The sequence below is a fragment of the Lepus europaeus genome, chromosome 1 (genome assembly GCF_033115175.1).
Source record: "Lepus europaeus isolate LE1 chromosome 1, mLepTim1.pri, whole genome shotgun sequence".
NCBI lineage: Eukaryota > Metazoa > Chordata > Mammalia > Lagomorpha > Leporidae > Lepus > Lepus europaeus.
In genome coordinates, this window is record NC_084827.1 from 163,392,590 (window position 1) to 163,413,218 (window position 20,629).

The 20,629-nt window shown below is 58.0% G+C and overlaps 1 protein-coding gene across 1 annotated transcript in view; it reads right to left on the reverse strand.

Annotated features, from left to right (window-relative positions):
* Window positions 1-410: 410 nt before the first annotated feature.
* CFAP65 (cilia and flagella associated protein 65) overlaps window positions 411-20,629 on the reverse strand; it is a 37,523-nt gene continuing 17,304 nt past the window's right edge. The window contains exons 15-34 of the mRNA XM_062197152.1: window positions 19,696-19,920; window positions 18,744-18,899; window positions 18,358-18,508; window positions 17,853-17,981; window positions 15,588-15,801; window positions 15,142-15,270; window positions 10,422-10,598; window positions 10,085-10,151; window positions 9,778-9,888; window positions 6,449-6,640; window positions 6,204-6,362; window positions 4,976-5,119; window positions 4,686-4,799; window positions 4,370-4,477; window positions 3,327-3,371; window positions 2,904-3,106; window positions 2,327-2,458; window positions 1,395-1,880; window positions 615-752; window positions 411-513 (exon numbers count right to left, since the gene is read on the reverse strand). Coding sequence (XP_062053136.1) covers window positions 411-513; window positions 615-752; window positions 1,395-1,880; window positions 2,327-2,458; window positions 2,904-3,106; window positions 3,327-3,371; window positions 4,370-4,477; window positions 4,686-4,799; window positions 4,976-5,119; window positions 6,204-6,362; window positions 6,449-6,640; window positions 9,778-9,888; window positions 10,085-10,151; window positions 10,422-10,598; window positions 15,142-15,270; window positions 15,588-15,801; window positions 17,853-17,981; window positions 18,358-18,508; window positions 18,744-18,899; window positions 19,696-19,920 — 3,183 coding nt within the window. The remainder of the gene's footprint in view (window positions 514-614; window positions 753-1,394; window positions 1,881-2,326; window positions 2,459-2,903; window positions 3,107-3,326; window positions 3,372-4,369; window positions 4,478-4,685; window positions 4,800-4,975; window positions 5,120-6,203; window positions 6,363-6,448; window positions 6,641-9,777; window positions 9,889-10,084; window positions 10,152-10,421; window positions 10,599-15,141; window positions 15,271-15,587; window positions 15,802-17,852; window positions 17,982-18,357; window positions 18,509-18,743; window positions 18,900-19,695; window positions 19,921-20,629) is intronic.

The following is a 20,629-nucleotide window of genomic DNA, read 5'->3' on the forward strand; positions in this document are numbered from 1 at the left end:
CTTTCCCAAACTCCTGGCAGTTTCCGGGAACCGGACAAATGTTGAAAGGCCGGCCGTCGGGAAACAGGCGTGGGATGGCTGGGGGGGGGGGGGGGGGGGACCTGCTTCGCCGACCGGTCCTGGCGCTCGATTCCTGTCCTCCAGGTCGTGCGGGGGCACCCGGAGCGCCCTCCACCGGCCAGACCACGCCCAATGCCAGGCCCTGAGTGGCGGGAACTCTGGCCCAGCTGCGGGGCGCGATGGACAGGCGCTTTCTCCCAGTTCGGCAGGTACTTGCCGGGCCGCTGCAGCCCACCTGGCCTCGGGAGCGCGCGCGCACGTCTCCGCGTTGGGGAAATCAAGTCAAGAGAGGCGCGGAGGAAGAGCGGGACGCTTTACTGGAGAGGGCCGAGAAAACCTAGGGCAGCGGGTTAGCGGGGCTGGGGCTGGGCGTCGTCAGAGTCCACACGAGGTGGCGCCGCCTGGCGGGGTCCCTCCGCTTTGTGCACTGACACCTGGTCCGGGTTCAGATACCTGGAAGACAGAAAGCCCCAGGCAGGTGTGTGGGCGGGGCTCCGGGCCGAGCCAGCCCTTCGCGCCCCTCCCACCGCGTGCACGCTTTCGCTGGGCTCCACCTGGGCGCACTGAGCGGCGGCAGGGCGATGATGCGCGGCCGCGAGGTGAGCACCACTTCTCCTCGGCTCGCCTCCACAAGGACGTTCAAGATCATGTTCTCTAGCAGCGCCTCCTGCAGGTTGGCGAAAGCCTGCAGCCTGCCAGAGGCGGGGCGCCGGCCTTAGCACTGCTGCCATCCCCCACCCCACCCCCACCCCCGGGAGGCCACGCTCGTGCCTCCCAGCGTGCTCGTGCTCCACGTCCATTCTCACTTAACACTCCCCACCCCTCCCGCCAGCACTGTGGGGGCATGCTCGTTCCGATTTCACAGATTCTCCAAGTTCGGCTGAGACAAGCCAGGTTGCCAAATACGCTGCTGGTAGAAGCGGTGGGGTTCAAACCCGAATAACTGTAGTCCCCACTCAGCATCAGGCTAGGATTGGAGACAGGCAGGGGCGAGAGGCTGCGGAAGGGGCGTGGGAGTTCCAAGGACAGAACCCGTCCATGAAGCAGCCCGGGACGAAGTGGGTGCGAGAAGCCGCTGCTGAGCTTCTGGATCTAGAACCCCCTGGAAGGAACCAGCCTCCGCGGAGGTGCTAACAGCTGGCGCAGTGTCGCTGGTTCTGGTTCTGGATATATTCCCACCAAGGCCCTAAGCCACTAACATGATGTCGCTGAATGCCAAGTTGGGAAGAGACACCCGCATAGGCAGGGGCCAGCCTCCACACAGTGCCCTTCCTGGGCACCTGCGCGCACCCCCCCCCCCCTCCGCTGAGCCCTGCCTGGGCCGGGCCTCTCACCTCCTGATAGCTTCCTTCTCATCCTGCTCTTGCTCCTCTTTGATCATGGCCTTCAGCTCCTGCTGCCACTGCTGTAGAAGGGACTGCCCCGACTCGGGCTGCTGCGTGGGCTCATTCCCCAGCGAGGTCAAGTTTTCTTCCTTCTGTGTCTCCTCCTCCTCCGTGTCCTCCTTGTACAACTCCTCCTCCTCCTGTACCTCCTCCTCTTCCTCCTCTTCCTCCTCCAGCTCCTCCTCTTCCTCTTCGCCCTCCTCCTCTTCCTCCCCCCTGGCCTTCCTCCCCAGCCCCAGTTTGTTCTCCTGCTCCTTGCCTTTCCCATCCTCCCCGATGCTGGAGGACACAGACAGGATTGGCATCAAGTACAGGCTGCTCTTCTGGGCCGCAAACCTGGCTGACTGCTCATTCCAGAACTGGCAGAAGTAAGGCACCTGCTCCACCAGGCTTTGGTCCACAGCTTCGTGGAAGTTCTTGTCTTCCAGCAGGCCCCTGGGAGGCAAGGAGGAAGAGGAGGTCTGGGGCAGGCCTGACTCCGGCTCCCTGAGGAGCGGTTCTTGGCTATTTTCACCAGCAGGGGTTCAATGGGGGAGGGGAGCCCCTGGTCAGTAGCTTCTCCCATCTCTTCTCTAGAGGAAGGCGCTGTGGGGCAGCATGGGTTCTCCGAGGTGACCAGGCTATGGTGGAGGCAGAGCCCGCAGGTCAGGTGAGGGACAGGCATTCTGGGAAGACAGGAACTGGTTCCAGCCTCATCGACCAGCCATGCAATGGGACAGAACTCGGGACCCAGCCCTGAGGCTCCCTCCAGCCAGCTCCACTACACCTGTCCCATCCCGGGCCCCTACCACCCCAAAAGTAAGATCTTGCAGGGAAGTCTGGTATAAAGGATGGCAAAGCAGGGTCTTAAGGGGCTGTGGCCGGACAGGCCAGAGCCGCACCTGATGATGGCAGTGAGACAGTCCTCCAGGAGCTGCCGCTTCTGCTTGGAGATGGGACCCCACTTGTGGCCAGGGGGTTCTTCCTGGAACATCGCGGACTCCTGCCTGGGGGCCTTCCTCTTTGGCAGCTCCCTGGGGGAGGCCAGGACATCCTGAGTGGCCTGGGCAAGCCACCAAGTTGGGGTTGGGGGCACAAGCAACGGTGGTGGCTTCCCGGTGAGGAGGACGTAGATGAGTCTGAGCCCCAGCCTTGGCCCAAAGGCAGTGCTGCGACACTCAGGGAGCCAGGGCCAGCCCTCACCGCAGTGTAGGGCCCAGGCAGACTCCAGGTTGGAAAGCAAGGAGCGATGAGGGGTGAGGAGACCTCGGCAGGTTCCCTGAGGGGTTCTGGCTGCCTTGTCCCTCTCCTTCTAAGATCCTACGCAGCAAAGAGGGACATCCTAGGCCTGCTGGTTCCACTGCCCCTGCACTTGCTCCAGCCCTCACCAAAGGTTGGGTCCAGGCAGCCCCTGCCCTAGGGTGGAAGAGAGGGGACAGAGAGTAGAAGAAGGACACTCCTGCCTCCCTGAGAGTTCACCTGTGCAAGAAGTGGCAGGGAAAGTCTGAGAAGAAGTTGGCCAGGAAGCAGTGGGTGGCATGGGCCCGGGCGGTGAGGCCCAGGCACAGCAAGCCTGGCGGGGGTGGCTTGGGGCACGGCCAGGACGAGTCCTCCTTTGGGATCTGCAGGTTCCAGCTGGCAGGCCGGTTGGGAGACTGCTGGCTCCTGATGGGTGGCAGCGTCTTTGGGAAGAGGAAGGCATGGGTGACAGGCATCTGGGGACCGCACTCCTATCACAAACAGGTCCCCTGGCCTGGTCTCCTAACCAGACCCTTTGGGCCACAAAAGGGTACAGCCCCTCCCTCTGTACTTTCACACCTCCTTTCTAGAGGTAACTCTGGGACGAAGCAAGGACACTCCCGAGTTACCCCAAGAAGGTGGGCCTGGGGCCGACAGCCTCACCTTGTACTTCTTTGCAGGCTCACAGGCTGTGCAATAGAACCTTCTCTGTGGAGGAAGAGAACCAAACTCAGGATGTAAGAGGCATAGAGAGACCCGCCCTACCTTCCAGCTCTTATTGCTGACCCATGGAGGGCCTGAAGCCAATGCCAGGCTTGCTGCCGTCTGAGTTCTGTCCATCTCCTCATCACCTTCCAGAACCTTCCCTAGGTGAGTGCCCCCTTGCAGACAAGGACAGTCTGGTCCCCCAAGAGAAGGAAGCAAGAGGAGATGGCACCAAACATGAGCAGGCCACCTGCAGGGTGCTTGTCCCTGTGCCCTGGAGCTTTGGGGCTCAGTGGGATAAGGAAAAGGTCTCTGTTACTGAGACTTCATTTGGAAGTCCCTTCTGCACTTGCTGTTGGGCGGAGGGGAGCAGTGGTTCCCTAAGGGTTCAGGGTGGTGGCCACTGTGGTGATGGAGGAGCACGGCCAAGTCCAGTGCCTCCCCACAGCCAAGTCCGGCACCAGGAAGCACTGACACTGGCTGAGGACCGAGGTGGAAGTTCCATCTTGTGTTTGTTGCTGGTGTCCCACCAAGTCCGAGGAGCCCATGTAGAGTGGGTGCCAGGCCCTTTGCCTGTAGTAACTCATTCAATCCTCACAATAATGGTGAGGAGCAGTTATTTTACTTACATTAGGAAAATAGTTTTAACCTTTTTAATAGCATGGAAAATGTCCAGTGTGTGAAAAGGGGGAGAGAATGTTCCAGTGCCAGACAGCCAGCTTCAGGACCTCGGGGCAGTCCTGTCTCATCTGTACCTTAACTCCGGGTGATCATGAAGCAAATCCCCGATGTCAAGTGACCCTCATTTGACCAGTGAGGGAACTGAGACCAAGTCAAATAAAGGCACACAGCTGTGCAGATGGAGCCCAACGAATGGAGCAGTCTCTTAGGACAGGCTGGTCAGTTTTGCACGGACAGCCACATCAGCTCACCACCCTTTCCCCGCCGCTAAGGCCAGTCAGAAAGATCTGAGTGGCCGAGGCCTGCGCAGCCCAGTTCACCTTCAGTTCTCTGTCTGTGATGGTGAACTCCACTTCCTGCCGCAGCTTCTCATCCTTCCACTCCTGTAGCTCCTTGTGGTACCGCTTCATGAGCTTCTGCCGGTACACCTGCAGCCCGGGGCAAGGGGAGACGAGGTCCAGGGCTGGGCGGGGGGTGGGGGCTGCAGGGAGGCATGCTCTGGGCCTGTGCTGTGGGTTCTCCATGCTTCCTAGGGCTCCTGCACCTCTCTGGGGGTCTGGGAAACTCAGAGCCCACCTCACCCCCAGGACTAAGAGCTGTACCTCCATCCCGCGTGGTCTCTGGGCTGCCTCCTACCTTGCATACCAGGTCTACGCTGTAGAAGCTGGCATGCACTGAGGCTCTCAACGTTACCACGAGTGGGATTGTCTCTTCGGGAGCCACCTCTCCTTCCATGGGACTCACGGAGACCTGTTGATTTGGGGTAGCAGACTCTGGGGTTTCACAGGGGTGGGATTGGATGGGGTGGTGTGGGATAGGATGAGACAATATGGGATGGGTTGGGAGAGCACAGGGTGGGATAGGTGGGATGGGATGAGTCTGAAGCCCTGCTGGAGGTTCTGAGCCCACGGGCACAGGGGTCTCACCTCCCCAAAGTCCACAGAACTTGGCTGCCAGGCAAAGACGATTCTCTCGTTCTTGGAGATGTTGTTGAGGAAAAGCAAGCGGCTGCACTTGCTTTGCACAGGGATGTTGCCCAGGGAGATGTGAGACTGGGACAGGACGACATTCTGGTGATGGAGACAGCCGAGCAGAAACTTCAGCCGGTGAGGAAATAGTAGCCACACGGCCACTACCAGTCACTGCGACCTGGTCAGGTGCCTTCCCCGCTATAATCCTCATAACGCTATCGCACGGGCACTACTGTTGTCCCCGATTTACAGACAGGCTGCTAAGGTTCAAGGATTGGAAGAATTTTTCCAAAGTTTGTCATTTGCATGGCTGGGCTAAGCCCATACAGTCTCACGTTAAAACCTAGGATTTCAACAGTTAACATAGGCTTGTAAAGGCTGAATTAGAATTAGCTTAGGGAAGACAGAACTAAAGCCAACATAATCTGGGTCTCTGAGGGAGAGTTGTGAATGAATGGGTAGCCAGCCTTTGGCATGCTCACTAGACCCAGAACAGGAGCTGCTGCAAGGATGTCTGGAAGACCACGCAGAAGCAACACTTTCTGTCCACACCCTGTGAGCAGCCAGAGCAGGGACTTTCTCTGGCTCTTCCCTGTGTCCCTCAGGCCTCTGTGGTGCTCATCCTGGAGCAGTAGGAGGATTCCAGTGGTAGGTGGACAGGTGGATATGTGGATGGGGGAAGTGAGTGTAGGGGCTCATGGGTGAATGGGCGGATGGATGTACTGATGAGTGAATGGGTAGATGCATCAATGGGGAGATGGATGAGTGATGAATGGGTGGGCTGGTGGGTGAGTGCGTCAGACATCCCAGCAGTGAGGGGCATATGAACTAAACACAGTGTTATTCACCATAGATCTTTCATCAACACCCACCTAAGTCCAGCCAGAGACTGTTCTGTATGAAGATCACACCTAGAATGGGACCGTGCCATCCTACACCTTCCAACTTCCCCATCCTGGTGCCCAGAGCAGAGGGTGGGTGGAAGACAGTGAGGGGAGTGGTTGAGCAGGAGCACCTGTGGGTGCTCGGTGGCAGGAGCTGGTGGTGCCTTCTAGGTCCGCAAGAGGGCTGGTTCCAGGCCTCACCTCCGTGTGGGTAGCTCCACAACTCCACCTCATGTCCTCCCCGGCTCCCTGTGCCTCCCTTCCAAGGCCTAAGGCTTCCCAGCTCCCTGTCTCCTCACCTGCCCGGGAACCAACATCTTAGAGTGTGTGGAACTGCTGTCCCAAGAGGAGATGTTGTAGAATGGAGCTGTGTTGCCCATGACCTGGGGGTCATAGCCCACTCCCTGGAAGCGGATGAGGGCTGAGTTCCATCCTAGGATGTGTATGGGCACATCCACCTGGGAAGTCAGGGGCACACGGAGCGACTGGTCAGAGTGAGGCCTGCTGGGGAAGCCAGCTCCACCCGCTACCCTGCAGTGCTCACAGTGTAGGTCTTGGCCTCAATGGGTGAGAATATCCACAGGGTCCGCGCAGTGGTGCCTGGCTGGATCTCCCCTTTGGGGTTGAGGCAACAGAAGATGGGGTGATCAAAATTCTTTTCCTGCACCTGTGACAGGATGTTGGTCTGGATCTCGTACGTCACGGGCACCGAGCCACCGTTATAGAGCTCATAAATCTGCAGGGGACAAAGACAGGCAAATCGCTGCTGCAGCTCAGGACCGCAGAACTGGTTTCCCTTATGGCTTGACCCCCAAGAAGCGTGCGGCTACACTGTCAGCCATACCACGCCAGGGTGCACAGTAATCCTGTTTGTTAAGGGGTGGTTTGTTTTATCAGCACTCAATTTCCGTCAAACTCTTAAAAAAAGATTTATTTATTTATTGGAAAGGTAGAGTTACAGAGAGAGAGAGAGAGAGAGAGAGAGAGAAAGAGAGAGAGAGGTCTTCCATCTGCTGGTTCACTCCCCAAATGGCCACAATGATCAGGGCTGGGCCTATCTGAAGTCAGGAGCCAGGAATTTCTTCCAGGTCTCCCATGCAGGTGCAGGGGCCCAAGGACTTGGGACATCTTCTACTGCTTTCCCCAGCCACAGCAGGGAGCTGGATCGGAAGTGGAGCAGCCAAGACTCAGACTGGTGCCCATACGGGAGACTAGCACCACAGGCAGTGGCTTTACCAGCTATGCCACAGCGCTGGCTCCCTCTATGAAGTTCTAAGGGAACTTGGGTCTTGGGTTTGTGTCAGGACTTAGGGTGTATTGGTCAGCTTTTTCATTATGATAGCAAACTACCTGAAGCAGCTAACTTACACAGAGAAAAAACTGCTCTTAGCTCACAGTCCTGGAGGCTCAAAGCCACATGGCCTAGAGCAGGCTTTGGTTCCAGCTAGGGGCCTATGGTCAATGGTGATGCGTGTGGAGTAAGGACCACATGGCAATCCAGGAAACAGAGAGCCGGGTCAGGCCCAAACTCCGGCTTTCATAGCAATCTTTTTGCAAGAACCACCTTTAGAAAGCACACCCCCAGTGGCCTAAGGACCTCCCACGAGGCCTCATCTTCCCAAGGTCACTTCCCCTCCAACCCCCGCACCTTCCAACAGCACCACCCTGGGGGCCTCTGGGGGACATTCAACCTCCAAACTAACATGCAAGCCATAGCACAGGGAAGTGTCCACGAGTGCACCACCCAGACCCCTCAGCACTTTATAGACTCCCGTTCTAATCAGTGGCTGCCCCCTTCCATGCCTGCCATCAGAGAGAGGCGGGTATTGGGGCAGAAGGGAAGCTCTGAGGGACTCAAGACTAAATCCCAAAGTTGGGAATCTCAGAGTACCCTGGACGAAATCCGAGATCTGAGCTAGTCCTCCCTCCCAGCGCTGAGAAAACAAGCCAGAGGCCATGAAGAATTCGCCTGCACTGGGGGCACTCCTTCCCGGCTAAGCAGGCTTGGCTTCTCTATCCTGGCCCAGCCCTCTGAGCTCCAGGCGTGGTGCTGTGGGCTGAGCCACTCCCAAGGCAATAGTGCTAAGAGATGGGGCCTTTAGGCGGTGGTGAGAATATGAAGGAGGGGCCCTTGGGAATGGGGTGAGCGTCTTGACGAGTGGCCCAAGGGAGCTTTGTGCCCCCTCGACCACAGTGAGGAGCCATCTATGCACTGGAAGAGCCCTCACCAGACACCGGATCTGCCACACTTGGTCTTGGACTTCTCCTCATTGGAAAGTAGGAAATAGGGCCTGGCATTGGGTGCAGCCATTTAAGATGCCACTTGGGATGCCCACAACCCACAGCAGGTGCCTGGCTTTGAGTCCTGGCTCTGCTTCTGATTCCAGCAGACCCTGGGAGGCATCAGCTGGTGGCTCAAGTACTTGGGTCCCTGTCCCCCATGTTCAAGACCTGGAATGAGTTCCAGCTCCTGGTTTTGGTCTGGCCCAGCCCTGGCTGTTGCAGGCATCTGGGAAGTGAGTCAACTAAAGGGAGTTTTCTGTTTATCTGTTTTTCTCTTTCTCTCTGCCTTTCAATAAAAAAAAATTTAAAAAGAACAGTAAGAAATAAATTTCTGGGGGCTGGCGTTGTGGTGTAGTGGGTTAAGCTATTACCTGTGACACTGGCGTCCCATATGGGCACCAGTTCTAGTCCTGACTAATCCACTTCCACTCCAGCTCCCTGTTAATGACCTAGAAAAGCAATGAAAGATGGTCCAAGTGGTTGGTCCCCTCCTGACTCCTGGTTTTGGGGTGGCCCAGCTCCAGCCATTGCAGCCATCTGGGGAGTGAACGAGCAGATAGAAGATCTCTCTCTCTCTCTGTCTCTGTGTGTGTGTGTGTGTGTGTGTTTCCCTTCTCCTTCTGTAACTCTGCCTTTCAAATAAACAAATCTTTAAAGCAATTTCTGTTCATTACAGCAGCTGGAATGCACTAAGACACCTTGCATCCAACCTCTACCTGACTACCTGCTTTGTTGTCTCACAGACATCTCAAACTTGGCCAAAACCAAACTTTTCAGTCCAAAATCTATTTCTTTCCCCAGTTCATCTCCTTTCAGCAAATTCCAGCTTCACTGTAACAGCCCCTAGTGTGGCCCCTGGTGAGCTGGAACAGTGCAGATGGCGCATGGAGGTGAACAGAGTCTGGGGCCAGGGACTCATTTCTCAGGCTGAGTAGCTGGAGACCCCTACACAGAAACACGAGGATTCTTGGTGTCTGAAAACTTTGGGGAAACACGATGTTCCCTCCTGGATATTTCCAATGGACATTTTCAGAGCAAAGGAGCCGAATTCTGCCTGATCAATAAAGAAAGAAAAGTCTACAATTTCCTGTGGATTCACATTCCAGTTCTTCACCCTCTAGAAAGACACCCTTCTGGGAGCAGTGCTGTCCACGCTGTGGCTGAGATCTTTTCATGGGAAGTCTATGTCCCTTGAGTGAGTCATGTCTAGTGCTTTGCAGGTAGTAGCTGAGCTGTTGATTTGGGACACCTCTGGTGCAGTTGTGTGTGAATGCAGGTATATGTAAAATAAAATATGTTAGTGTGGTTCATGGTCGGAGAAGTAGGAAGAAGCATTTGCTGAGGGGAGCAAGTAGCCCGCTGCGGCTTGGGAATGGTTCTAGCAAAAGGGCTCAGTACCAAGCACCAAGGAACTTGACATCTCTTGGCTTCAGCGTCCCCAGTTGTCCAACTTGGGGGTTCAACCTAGCAGCCCCACCTCCTAGGTGCTTCTGGAGGGCAGCGTCTTTGCCTCCCTGTCAAGGGCTGACACAGACAGGCAGGGGTCACAGCTTATGCCTCCCGGTGCCCAGGACGACACAGACCACTGACCTGCCGTGGAGGCAGCATGTCTCCGATGGGGACGGGGATGAACTGGTGGCTGGTGGAGGTGAAGTGCACGTACTTCTGCTCCAGGCTCACTGTCACACCTACAAAATTTAGCTGGAGGGAAAAAGCTTCATGGGAGGCATCCTTCCCTGGGTGGGGGGGGAAGGACACAGCCAGCAGACAGAGCTGGACCCCAGCTTCCCAGGGGAGTCACTGTTCCCTGCTCTTCTCTTGGCTGTCCAGTGAGCACCCTCCCTCTGCCACCACTTCCCCACACTCCAGCCTGAGACCCAGGGCACTGGGGCCATACCAGGATCTCCCGGCCATGGGACACCTTGAAGAGCACCGGGAGGCGGTCAGTGCCAGTGAATATGTGGCTGGAAGAGGGGAGACAAGTCCAGCAGTGAGTGCTTGAGCCCTGGTGAAGTGGGAGAGCCAATGGACACGGCATGCCCATGGCTTTGAGCCGGCTACCCCTTGGGAACAGCTCAGTGGAGGTGGCACAAGGAACGAAGGAATTAGACCTCTCCAGGAGATAGGAAGCTGGTCCTCCCAGGGCGCTGGCCATTGGGGTGCTCTGGAGTCACGCAGTGAAAGGCCAGGGGAAGGGTGTCTCTAGGGAGTGCAGGGTGGGGGTGGGAGAGCACCTGTATTTGAACTGCACCATCTCCTCCTGCCCAGGACTCAGGCCCCCTGCCTTGGGGCTGATGGAGAAGATGCAGTTGTCCTGCACACGCATTTGGTGGAGCTCAGTGCAGTCAAATTCTGCTTGCTCCGCCCATAGCTCCAGGTCCATCTGCTGGTCGCTTGGGAAGAGGAAGGACCTGGGAAGGGAGTGCAAAGCAAGGCGTGCAAGGGATCTGTCAGTCAGAGCAGAGGGGTGGAGCTCTGATCCCCATTCCTCCTGCACTTCATCCTCCCAATTGGCAAACTGTCTTGTGCATGGCTGAACCAGTGTGGCTGCTGTTGGTTCTCCTTTCAGAATGGTCCCACAACCAAGAACAGAAGCAGGGCTACAGGCTACTTAGGAAGGACTCCCAGTGGCATGTGCCAGGAACGGAGGTGGTTGCTTGTGTATGTGGGCCACTTAGTGCTGGCCACCAACCCCTCTGCAGCAAAGCTCTGAGGAAGAGGCCATTTAAGGCTCCTAGGATTGCTGGCAGCACCAGCCAGAGGCCCCTCCCTGCGCCGGAAGCTGTCCAGGCCACCCTGGGCACAGGGTGGGCAGCAGGTACCCCAGCAGGGCTGGTGTTCTTGAGACAGAAGCAAAGCCTGGCACGGAGTCCAGGCCCTGGATGCCTCTGTGCAGATGCCACATTGACAAAGGGACCCTGAGTCACAATCGGTCAGGAGAGGCGCTCACTCTCAGAGCACACAGAACTGGTCCCAGCAGCAGCGGGCGGAGGATGTGAACAGAGAGCATCCAGCAAAGGAGAAGAGAACGGTCACCACCAGCTGATGCACCGCAGCCAGGGAAACAGCGCGAAACTCTCACGGGGAAGTGGTCTGGGAGTTTTCCACGCCTGGAGCGTGAAGAAGAGCTACAGCCAGAGCAGCTAGGCTGAGAAAGAACAGACACCTTCAAACACAGGTAGGATGAGAGAGACCTGCTACCACCTTCTAGAAGGAATTTTGGCACCATCTGTTTGAATAAAGAGTGCACAGGTGCCTGGCACTGTGATAATGCTGGCATCCCATATGGGCGTTGGTTGGAGTCCTGGCTGCTCCACTTCCAATCCTGCTCCCTAACAGTGCGCCTGGGAAGGCAGCAGAGGATGGCCCAAGTCCTTGGGCCTCTGCCACCAAGGTGGGAGACCTGGATGGAGTTCCTGGTTCCATCTCCCTCACTCCATTGCTCTGCCTCTTAAATAAGTAAATATTTTTGCTTTCTTTTCTTTTTTTTAAAATGCATATTGCCAGCACTGTGGCATAGTGGGTAAAGCCGCTGCCTGCAGTGCCAGCATCCCATATGGGTGCCGGTTCGAGTCCCAGCAGCTCCACTTCCCATCCAGCTTTCTGCTATGGCCTGGGAAAGCAGTAGAGGATGGCCCAAGTCCTTGGGCCCCTGCACCCACGTGGGAGACCTGAAAGAAGCTTCTGGCTCCTGGCTTCAGTTCAGCCCAGCTCTGGCTGTTGTGGCCAATTGGGGAGTGAACCAGCAGATGGAAGACCTCTCTCTCCCTCTCTAACTCTTTCAAATAAATAAATAAATAAATATTTTTAAAAAAAGGCATATGGGGGCCAGCGCTGTGGTGTAGTGGGTGCGGCCACCACCTGCAGTGCCAGCATCCCACATGGGTTCTAGTTCAAGTCCCAGCTGCTCCACTTCTGATCCGGCTCTCCACTATAGCCTGGGAAGGCAGTGGAGGATGGTCCAAGTGTTTATGCCCCTGCACCCATGTGGGAGACCTGGAGGAAGCTCCTGGCTCCTGGCTTTGGATCAGCCCAGCTCTGGCCATTGTGGCCATTTGGAGAGTGGACCAGAGGATGGAAGACCTCTCTCTCTCTCTGCCTCTGCCACTCTGTAACTCTGCCTTCCAAATAAATAAATCTTTTAAAAAATGCTTATGCCCAGAAATGCCATTTTGGAGAACTAACCTGCAGGAATAAAGGCACGTGCGCACACACACACACACACACAGGGATGTTTGTGACAATTTTCTGTAGTGGCAGGGGGGAGTAAAGCCCCTGGGAAGGATTCAAACCTTCTGGCAAGGCAGGGGTTTAACAGTGCGAGGTCTGCCCATCTTATGGACTACCACGCAACTACTGACGAGTGCGTTAGATGTATACACACTGATATCAAGCTGAGCGAAGTCACGTGTGCAGAACTGTGTCATTACTGTTAAGAAATCCATGTGCAAGCGTGTCAATTTGCCCCCGTGTCACGCATATGCTGAGTGAGTGGCACGCACCATCGGGGAGGGGGCTCGGAGGACAGGCTGGGGCAGTTCTTACTGCTCTCCATCGCCTCGCGGGGCGTGACTGGTTACAGGAGTCAGCTGTTTCCGTCACTTTATTTGGGTGACACTGACATCGACAGCGATCCTGCTGCCTCCAGGTCCTCTGTGTGGGCTCAGCATCCCCTTCGCCCTCACTGCCTCACCCAGTCTCCCTCCGAAGGATCGCGGCCCCTCCCCCCTGCCAGGCCTCCAGGGTGCACCCCTCCTGGAGGACCCCAACAGCCTCCTGCCGGCCCCTTGCTTCAAGCCAGAGTGAGGGTCCTGGAAGGGGATCATGCCTTTACCCCACCCCCATGCCCCCAGGAAGAAGCCAAACTCTCCGAGGACAGACTCCCGGGCCCTGCCGCCCTGAACCTGCTCTGAGGTTCCTCCCTCTCCCTGCTAAAGTGACACCCACAGGCCAGACCCTTTGTGTGGCAGCTCTTGGAGTCCCCTCAGCCTCTCACCCCAGGCTATGGCTTTCTCCAGGAAGCCTTTCATTTCTTTAAAAATTTATTTACTTATTTCATTTTATCTGAATGGTGGACACAGTGACAGATCTTCCATGCACTGTTTCACTTCTCAAATGCTCTCATCAGCTTGGGCTGGGTCAGGCTGAAGCCAGGAGCCAGGAACTCAACCCAGGCTTCCCATGTGGGTGGCAGGGGTCCGAGCACTTGCGCCATCACTGCTGCCTGATACGTGTCCCAGCCACTCCACTTCTGATCCAGCTTCTTGCTAACGTGCTCCCTGGGACGCAGCAGAGGATGCCCAAGCCCTCGGGTCCCTCCATCCACATGGGAGACCCGGGATGCAGTTTCTGGCTCCTGCTTCAGCCTGGCCAGCCTTGTGGGCATTTGGGGAGTGAACCAGTGGACAGCAGAACTCTGTCTCTGCCTAATAAAATGAAAAAAAAAAAAATCCCAGGGCCAAGCAGGGCAGAGGCGTTAGGAGGAGGAAGGGGGCAGTGGGATGGCCCCCCCAACCCCTGCCCGGGGTTCCTGCTGTGTCCTGCCTGCCACCACCTCCAGGCCAAGTCCACACCCCTCCTCTCTGAGTGGTCTTGGCAGGAGCTGAACCCTCCATCTGTTCTTTCTGAGCTCGGCAGAGAGGGGCTGGAATTTTCAAACACAGCCTTCGAAGAAGCTGAAAGGAGCCGCAACGCCTAGACAAGCGTGGGGACTCCACGCCTGCACTCCAGGAAGAGCGTGCCCAGAGGCACCCTGGCAGCTTCCTCCCGCCTCGGTCCCCAGCAGGCTGGACCCTCTCCCCTTAGCGTGGGAGGCAGGCTGCTCCTCCACTGGCACACGTGCCCTGTCCCCCTACTCCCCTCCGGGACACGGGCCAACCCCGTGACTCCCACAGGGCCTGGCTGTCAGCCTGCTCAGTGCCCAGTGAATGGCAGAGCCACAGCTCGGGCCAGCCCTGCACAGCCAGGAGCCAGCTAACGAGCCAGCTTCCCCGTCCCTTTCCCCTCAGGGACAGAAGCCACCATCAGAGAGTAAGGGGCAGCCGCTGTCACACACCTGATGATGCGGCCCCCGCCCCGCCTTCACCCTGCACGCCCCCAGGCTGTCCCGACCACAGATGTTCTTGTGTGCATATTTCACTCTCAGGCCAGGCCCCTGGCACCCTCTCCCGAGGCTGACCCAGAGGAGCACACTGCTTCCTCACTTCTGTTTAGCCAAGCCAGGCTAGAAGCCGTCAGAAGGACATCTGCTGGGAGATGGAGGCGGGTAGCCCTGGCGGGGAGGTGGGGTTTCTGGCACCAGTCCTGGGCCCTGGTGGAAGGAAAGACCACCTCCCCAGGCTCAGCTCTCCAGGCCTGGCCTCCAGGACTCGAGGCGGGCAGCGTGCTGGGCAGCCCCACCCCTCAGTGTCCTTGTCCACACAGGCCCAGCCCCCAGGACACGGGGATCTTCGGGCACCCACTCAGGAGCAACTCAGAGCCTTCTTGCTGCCTAACCGTGTGTGCTCCAAAGCTGGACAAACCCGGGTTTGATGGAGCCTGGCTCCTCCTGTTCATAGCCTTGGCGGGGTCTTTAGCCTCGCTGACCCTCAGCCTCCCTAAGAAAAGGCTAGAAGAGGAGGCTTTGTTCACAGGTGGCTGTGGGCACCTGAGGGTTGTGGGTTTGTAAAGCATGGTGCCTGGCGCCAGCAGATGCTTGGTGACGGCTTCCCATGCATTGTGCTGCCGGGAGCACGGCGCCCAGGCTCCATCAGGGCACCTAAACCCCACGACGCAGCCCAGCTGGTGCCAGGTCCTGTGGGCTGTCGGGCAAGCACAGTGCCCCTGTACCCCACCCCACACCCAGGCCCGCTCTTCCCAGAGACCCAGCATCCAGGCCTACCCCCGGGGAGAGAAGACGACCCTGCCACCCTTCTGGCCCGGGGCCCCATCTCCGGCCCCTTCAGGCCAGCCTACCAGTGCACGGGCACCACGCCTCTGTTCTTCAGGGTCAGGAGCACCACGGAGGCAGGGGCATTGATCGGTGCCGCCCCAAAATTGAAGTCAAGCTTCAAAGGGGTGAGGACCGGGGGCGTCTGGCTTGTGCTGCAGAGGGCAGAGGAATGGGCTCAGAGCCGGGGATAGGGACAGGAAGGGGCCCTCCCACGGGGGCTGGCTTGGGTACCTCCTCCCCCCTCACAGGTGGGCCTGGGGAATCGGGGACTCCATACCACAGGGGCAGGGATGGGCTGGCTGCACAGACTTCAGGCTGAATCCTGTCTTCCCCAGGCCCCTCCAGGGCTGGGCAAGAACTGGGATGGGGGATGGGAAGCAGCTTGATGGACAGGGCTGGGGCCTGGCTGCACAAAGGCCCCACAGAGACCTTGCCCCCGCCCCCACGCTGCATGGCCTGCGCAGCTCACCTGTGCCGAGTGGGCACCTTGTAGGTGAGCTCCTGGGGGGTGGGGTCGCGCTCCAAGTAACTGTTGAGCGTGTCCAGGGAGAAGAGGCGCCACAGGTGTTTGCGGGTGATGCCCTCGGCACTGCCCATGGAGCACACATCCAGGATGGAGAGAAAGGGGTACACGGCCTCCAGGGTGACCCGACTCAGCTCCTGCTTCTCCCCAGCCTTGTTATCTGAAAGAGAGGAGGAGCAGGGGTACAGGCGGAGCGTGCAAGACCCTGGTCTGGGGGCAGTGGCTGCCCCTGGGCTCCGAGCCATTTCTAACCACACCGACTCTCTTCTGAAACTTATGTGCTCCGAGTGCTTTACATATTTCCCTGCGTTTAATATGCACTGTTATTTGTTTTCCAATTAATTAAAAAATCTATTTATTTCAGTGACATTGTGGCACAGCTAGTTAAGCCGGCACCTGTACCGTCAGCACCCCATGTGGATGCCAGTTCAAGTATCAGCTGCTCCACTTCTGATTCAAGTCCTGGGAAAGCAGTGGAGCATGGCCCACGTGCTTAGGCCTCTGCACCCACTTGGGAAGAAACTCCTGGCTCCTGGTTTCAATTTGGTCCAGCCCTGGCCATTGTGGTCATTTGGAAAGTGAACCAGTGGATGGAAGATCTCTGTCTCTCTCTGTCTCTGTCTCTCTCTCTCTCTCTCTCCATGTAACATTGCCTCTTACATAAATAAAATAAATTAAACATTTTTTTCTTTTTTTGAGAGGAGGGAATACCTATTTCATTCACTCCCCAAATGGCCACAACAGCTGGTGCCAGGATGGAACCAAAGCCAGGAACTCCACCAGGCCCCCCCCACAGGTGGCAGAAACCCAATCACTGGAGCCATCGCTGCTGCTTCCCGGGAAGCAGCCAGAGCTAGGAACTGAGCCAGGCACTGCAGTGTGGGACACAAACATCTTTATCACTGGACCAAACACCTGCCCCCAAACTAACTTTTAATAGCAGCATTAGGTGGACATAATTTAGGTACCCTAAAACCCAACCTCTGCACTTGCAGTCCAGCTGTGTATTCACAGAGCTGTGTGCACTTCCTAATGTTTGAAAATTTCCATCATCCCAAAAAAAAAAAAAAAAAAAAAAAAGAACCCAGCACCAATCGGTCCTCACTCTTGGATCACCCTTCCTTTCCCCTGGAAAACACGAATCTACCTCTGTCTCCGTGTATGTGTCCATTCTGGACACCTCCTGCAAACACAGTCATTTACTACGGGGCTCTTGGAGACTAGTTTCTTTCACTGAGCAGTGGGTGGCCAAGGTTCATTCATGTGGCGGCACGTGCCGGCACTACATTCCCATTTCTGGCCTGTGTGTCACTGTGTTTGGCGAGAACGGAATGAAAAGAGAAGTTTAGGGGCAGGCATTTGATGCTGTGGTTTAGAGACTGCTTGTGTCCTGGACCAGAGTGTCCGGGTTTGAGTCCTGACGTCTGACTCCACCCAATTCCACATTCTGCTATTTCCAGGACCCTGGGAGACAGCAGGGTTCTGGCCTCGAACGGGGGAAGCCTGAATTGAGTTCCCAGCGGCCGGCTCTGGCAAGGCCCAGCCCTGGTTGTTGCCAGCCTTTGGTATAGGGTTGAGACATCACTTGGAATGCCTGCACCCCATATCAGAGTGCCCGGGTTCAAATCTTGGCTCCTGGCTCCACTCCGAATTCCATACTCCTGTTCACGTGCACCCTACAAGGCAGCAGGTGATGGCCCAAGTCCTGGGTTCCTGCTCCCCACTGGTTTTTCCATTTTCCACGGATGCTCACATTCCTCCCATTTGACACACGAGGAAACCAGGGCACAGGTGCTAAGATCCCACTGTGGACACGCACTGCAGCCCGGCTCGGGCTCACTCCCTGCCATGTGCCTGCCCCCTCTCTGTGGGCAGCTGACAACAGCTCCATTATACAGAGGGGGAAGTTGAGGCCCAGAGTGGCTGAGGATTTTTCTCAGACCCCACGGCTCCCAACTCTTCATGCCAAGCCCTCCACAGCTGAGACACACACACACACACACACGCACACATATGGATGCTCGCCTGGATGGAGGTGGCTGGTCCTGGCACCCACACCAGCTGCTCAAAGGTTCGGCCTGGCACACCCTGCTGGCTCTGCCGGCTCTGTCTGGATCCTGAGCATCCCCGCCCCAGCCCATCTCACAGTACAGCTCCCCGCCTTCCCCCTGCCCTTTGCGGGCTCCGCTTCCCCACGCCTGGTCCCGGTACCTCTGTGGGAGAGCAGGGAGTAGCTGAGAGTCCAAGAGTACTGGCCCCGGCGCTTGGGGCAGGCAGTCAGGCAGACGGTATCCTGGGAGTGGGGCGGCAGGCTGCCCTCCGTCCGGTCCAGCTGCAGAACTGCTCAGGGATGGCGCACGTGGGGTTGGTGGGTACCAGAGGCCCCTGCAGGTACCTCCCCCTCCCCCCAGGCCTGAATCAGCCAGTGGGAGTGCAGCCCCCCCCACCACCACGGGGACAGAGGGCGCCATGCTTCCTGGCATCACGGGCACCTGCTCCACCCTTTCCTCTGCCCTGCAGCCCTGTGCGGGGTGTGTGTGTGTGTGTGTGCTGCTTTCAGCCCCACTTTACTGATGAGGAAGTGGGAGCTCAGAGAGGACCGTGGGTCTCCCGAAGCTGCACGGAAGCACCAGGATAGACGCGGCCTTTGATGGACCCAAACCATGGAGTGGTGGTCACCCAGCCCCCGCCTCCCCGGACCCTGGGCTCTGAGTACCAGAGGGGTCTTCGGTGTCGCCCTCTGGGCTGTGCTGCTCCAGGTGCAGGTGGTAATAGAGGGTGCAGTCGCCATCATTCCCGAACACCAGGGATCTGCTCTCCTCGCTGCCCACCAGCATGTTCCCAAAGTCCAGCTCCTTCTCCTTTGCCTGAGGCCACGGCCAGGCAGCTGGGGGATGGGCACTCCCCCAGGGCCACAGCCCTGCCCCCCAGTCTACTCCTCACGCATCTCCCGAGGAAGCGCAGGTCCAGGGGAGGCCCAAGGAATCCCCCGCCCTGCCCTCATGGAGCCGCCTACCCCCCCCCAGGCCTTCCCGCCCACCTGGGCCTGGAACCCCACCACGGCCACCACCGCGTCCCCCTCCCCAGGGCCCTATCACTCACAGAGATGCTGCTGGAGATGCCCAGGCCCACCAGCCGCAGCAGGTAGTGGGTGCTGGGGGGCTTGGCGCTGGGGGGCAGGCCAGCTTCCCAGGCCCACATCCCCACTTGGAACAGGTACTTGGTCTCCTCCAAAGGGCTGAACACCCATGTCAGTGTCTGGGGTCCCAGAGATGACGCCTGCGTGAGACCTCCAGAGCCACCCCGCTCTCCTCCTCCCCAGCCCGGGCACCTGGCTGTTGGAGGTCCCCCTGCAGGGTGGCCCGAACTGCTCTTCTCCCTGGGGGGGGGGGGGCTTGGTCCCGCAGCCCCAGGAGGGGTCAGCAGGGTTTTTTTCGGGGCTTGTTTTCCGTTAAGAAACTGGAACTTCAGAGAAGTGGGGTGACATCAGCCAGACAGGGCAGCAGGCGAGCGCGGGAGCTGGGGCAGCAGTGCCAGTCCCCGAGCGCCTGCCTCCTCTCACCTCCCGCTTACTGTCCCCTGGGCTCTTGTCTCTCGTCTGGCCTCCCCAACTAGTCTGCGAGGCCCTGGGCTGGGGACAGGATCTGGTGTTTTGGGCTTCTAGCCTGCACCCCCACCTCAGACTGCAGCTCCAGGGGTCCCCTTCCTCATCCCTTACTGAGCCCCCCATTCAGCCCCAAAGCCAGCGGCTGCAAACCACCCGGCCAACATTCCCATGGCTTTGGGGACCAGACACGACACAGCGGGCTCACATCTGGGGCCCTGGCACCAGGAACGCTAGCCTGGTGCTCCTGAGATGTGATCTAAGTGTCTTTTCTCTGTAAAATGAGGGTGATGAAGGTGGCACCACTACTAACACTACTAACACTAACAATAAGGGGCGGGGCCTGGGAATTGAGTTGGGGGGGCCCTCAGGGTAGAGCTGGCCCCGAGAGGCATGAGTAAGAGATAAAGATGGAGGTGAGTAGGTGGGCACCACGGGGAGACCACTCACCACGCTCTCATTGGGCTGGATGAGTCCCCTGGGTGGCTGGACAGCCAACAGCTTCCGGTGCTGCTGCGAGACCCTCCACTCAAACTCCATGGGCAGACGCGAGGGGTTGTGGAAGGTGAAGGTGCTGGTGGAGGAGCAGCCCACCCAGGTGGGCTTGAAGAACACGCTCTGGGAGGTGTCCAGCTGCAGCTGCAGGGGCTCCTCTCGGCTCTGCAGGACCACCTCCTGGGCTCCAAAGAAGCAGGGCAGGGCCTGTCCTCACCCCGCAGGCATGGCTGGAGAGCCGGGCGCGGGGCAGCTTCTCCCCTCCCCACCCCCACCCTGGGGGGGAGGGGCAGTGGCAGGCTCTCTGCCAGCCTCAGCAGGGGAGCCAGTGACGGACCCAGGAGGTGAGGCTCAGCAGAACTAGGGGCTGAGAGAGTAGAGACGGCTTCACGGGGTGGGGCGTGGGCCTATTCCTGGCTCAGCCTCAGGTCCACTTTCTGTGGCTTGTGCGTGGTCTGAGTGTGTCCTACATAGGTTCAGGTGGTGGAAGCTTGGTCCCCAGTGTCAGGGGCGGGGGGAAGAGCACCTCTTGGAGCGGGGGCACAGGTCCCGGGGCTCTTCCCCGTATGATGCTAATGCAGTCTTGGACTAAGTCTGCTCTCGCGAGGCCACTCCACACACTGAGCCCCTCAGCCCGTGGCTTCTCTGCCACATGGTAATGCGGTCAGAGGCCGAACATTTGGAGCAGCCTGACCTTGAACTTTTCCACCTCCAAACCCGTGAGCTCCGTTACTTAAGTGCCCAGCCTCAAGCATTTTGTTACCGCAACACAAGTGGCCCGAGACACCTCGCTGCCACCCACAGACCAAGCCTTTGCTGCCCTAGAGCCTCTCTCGGGGACCTCGGCACCCTTTTTTTCTTGATCCCAGACCCCAGGAGGGGGACAGGC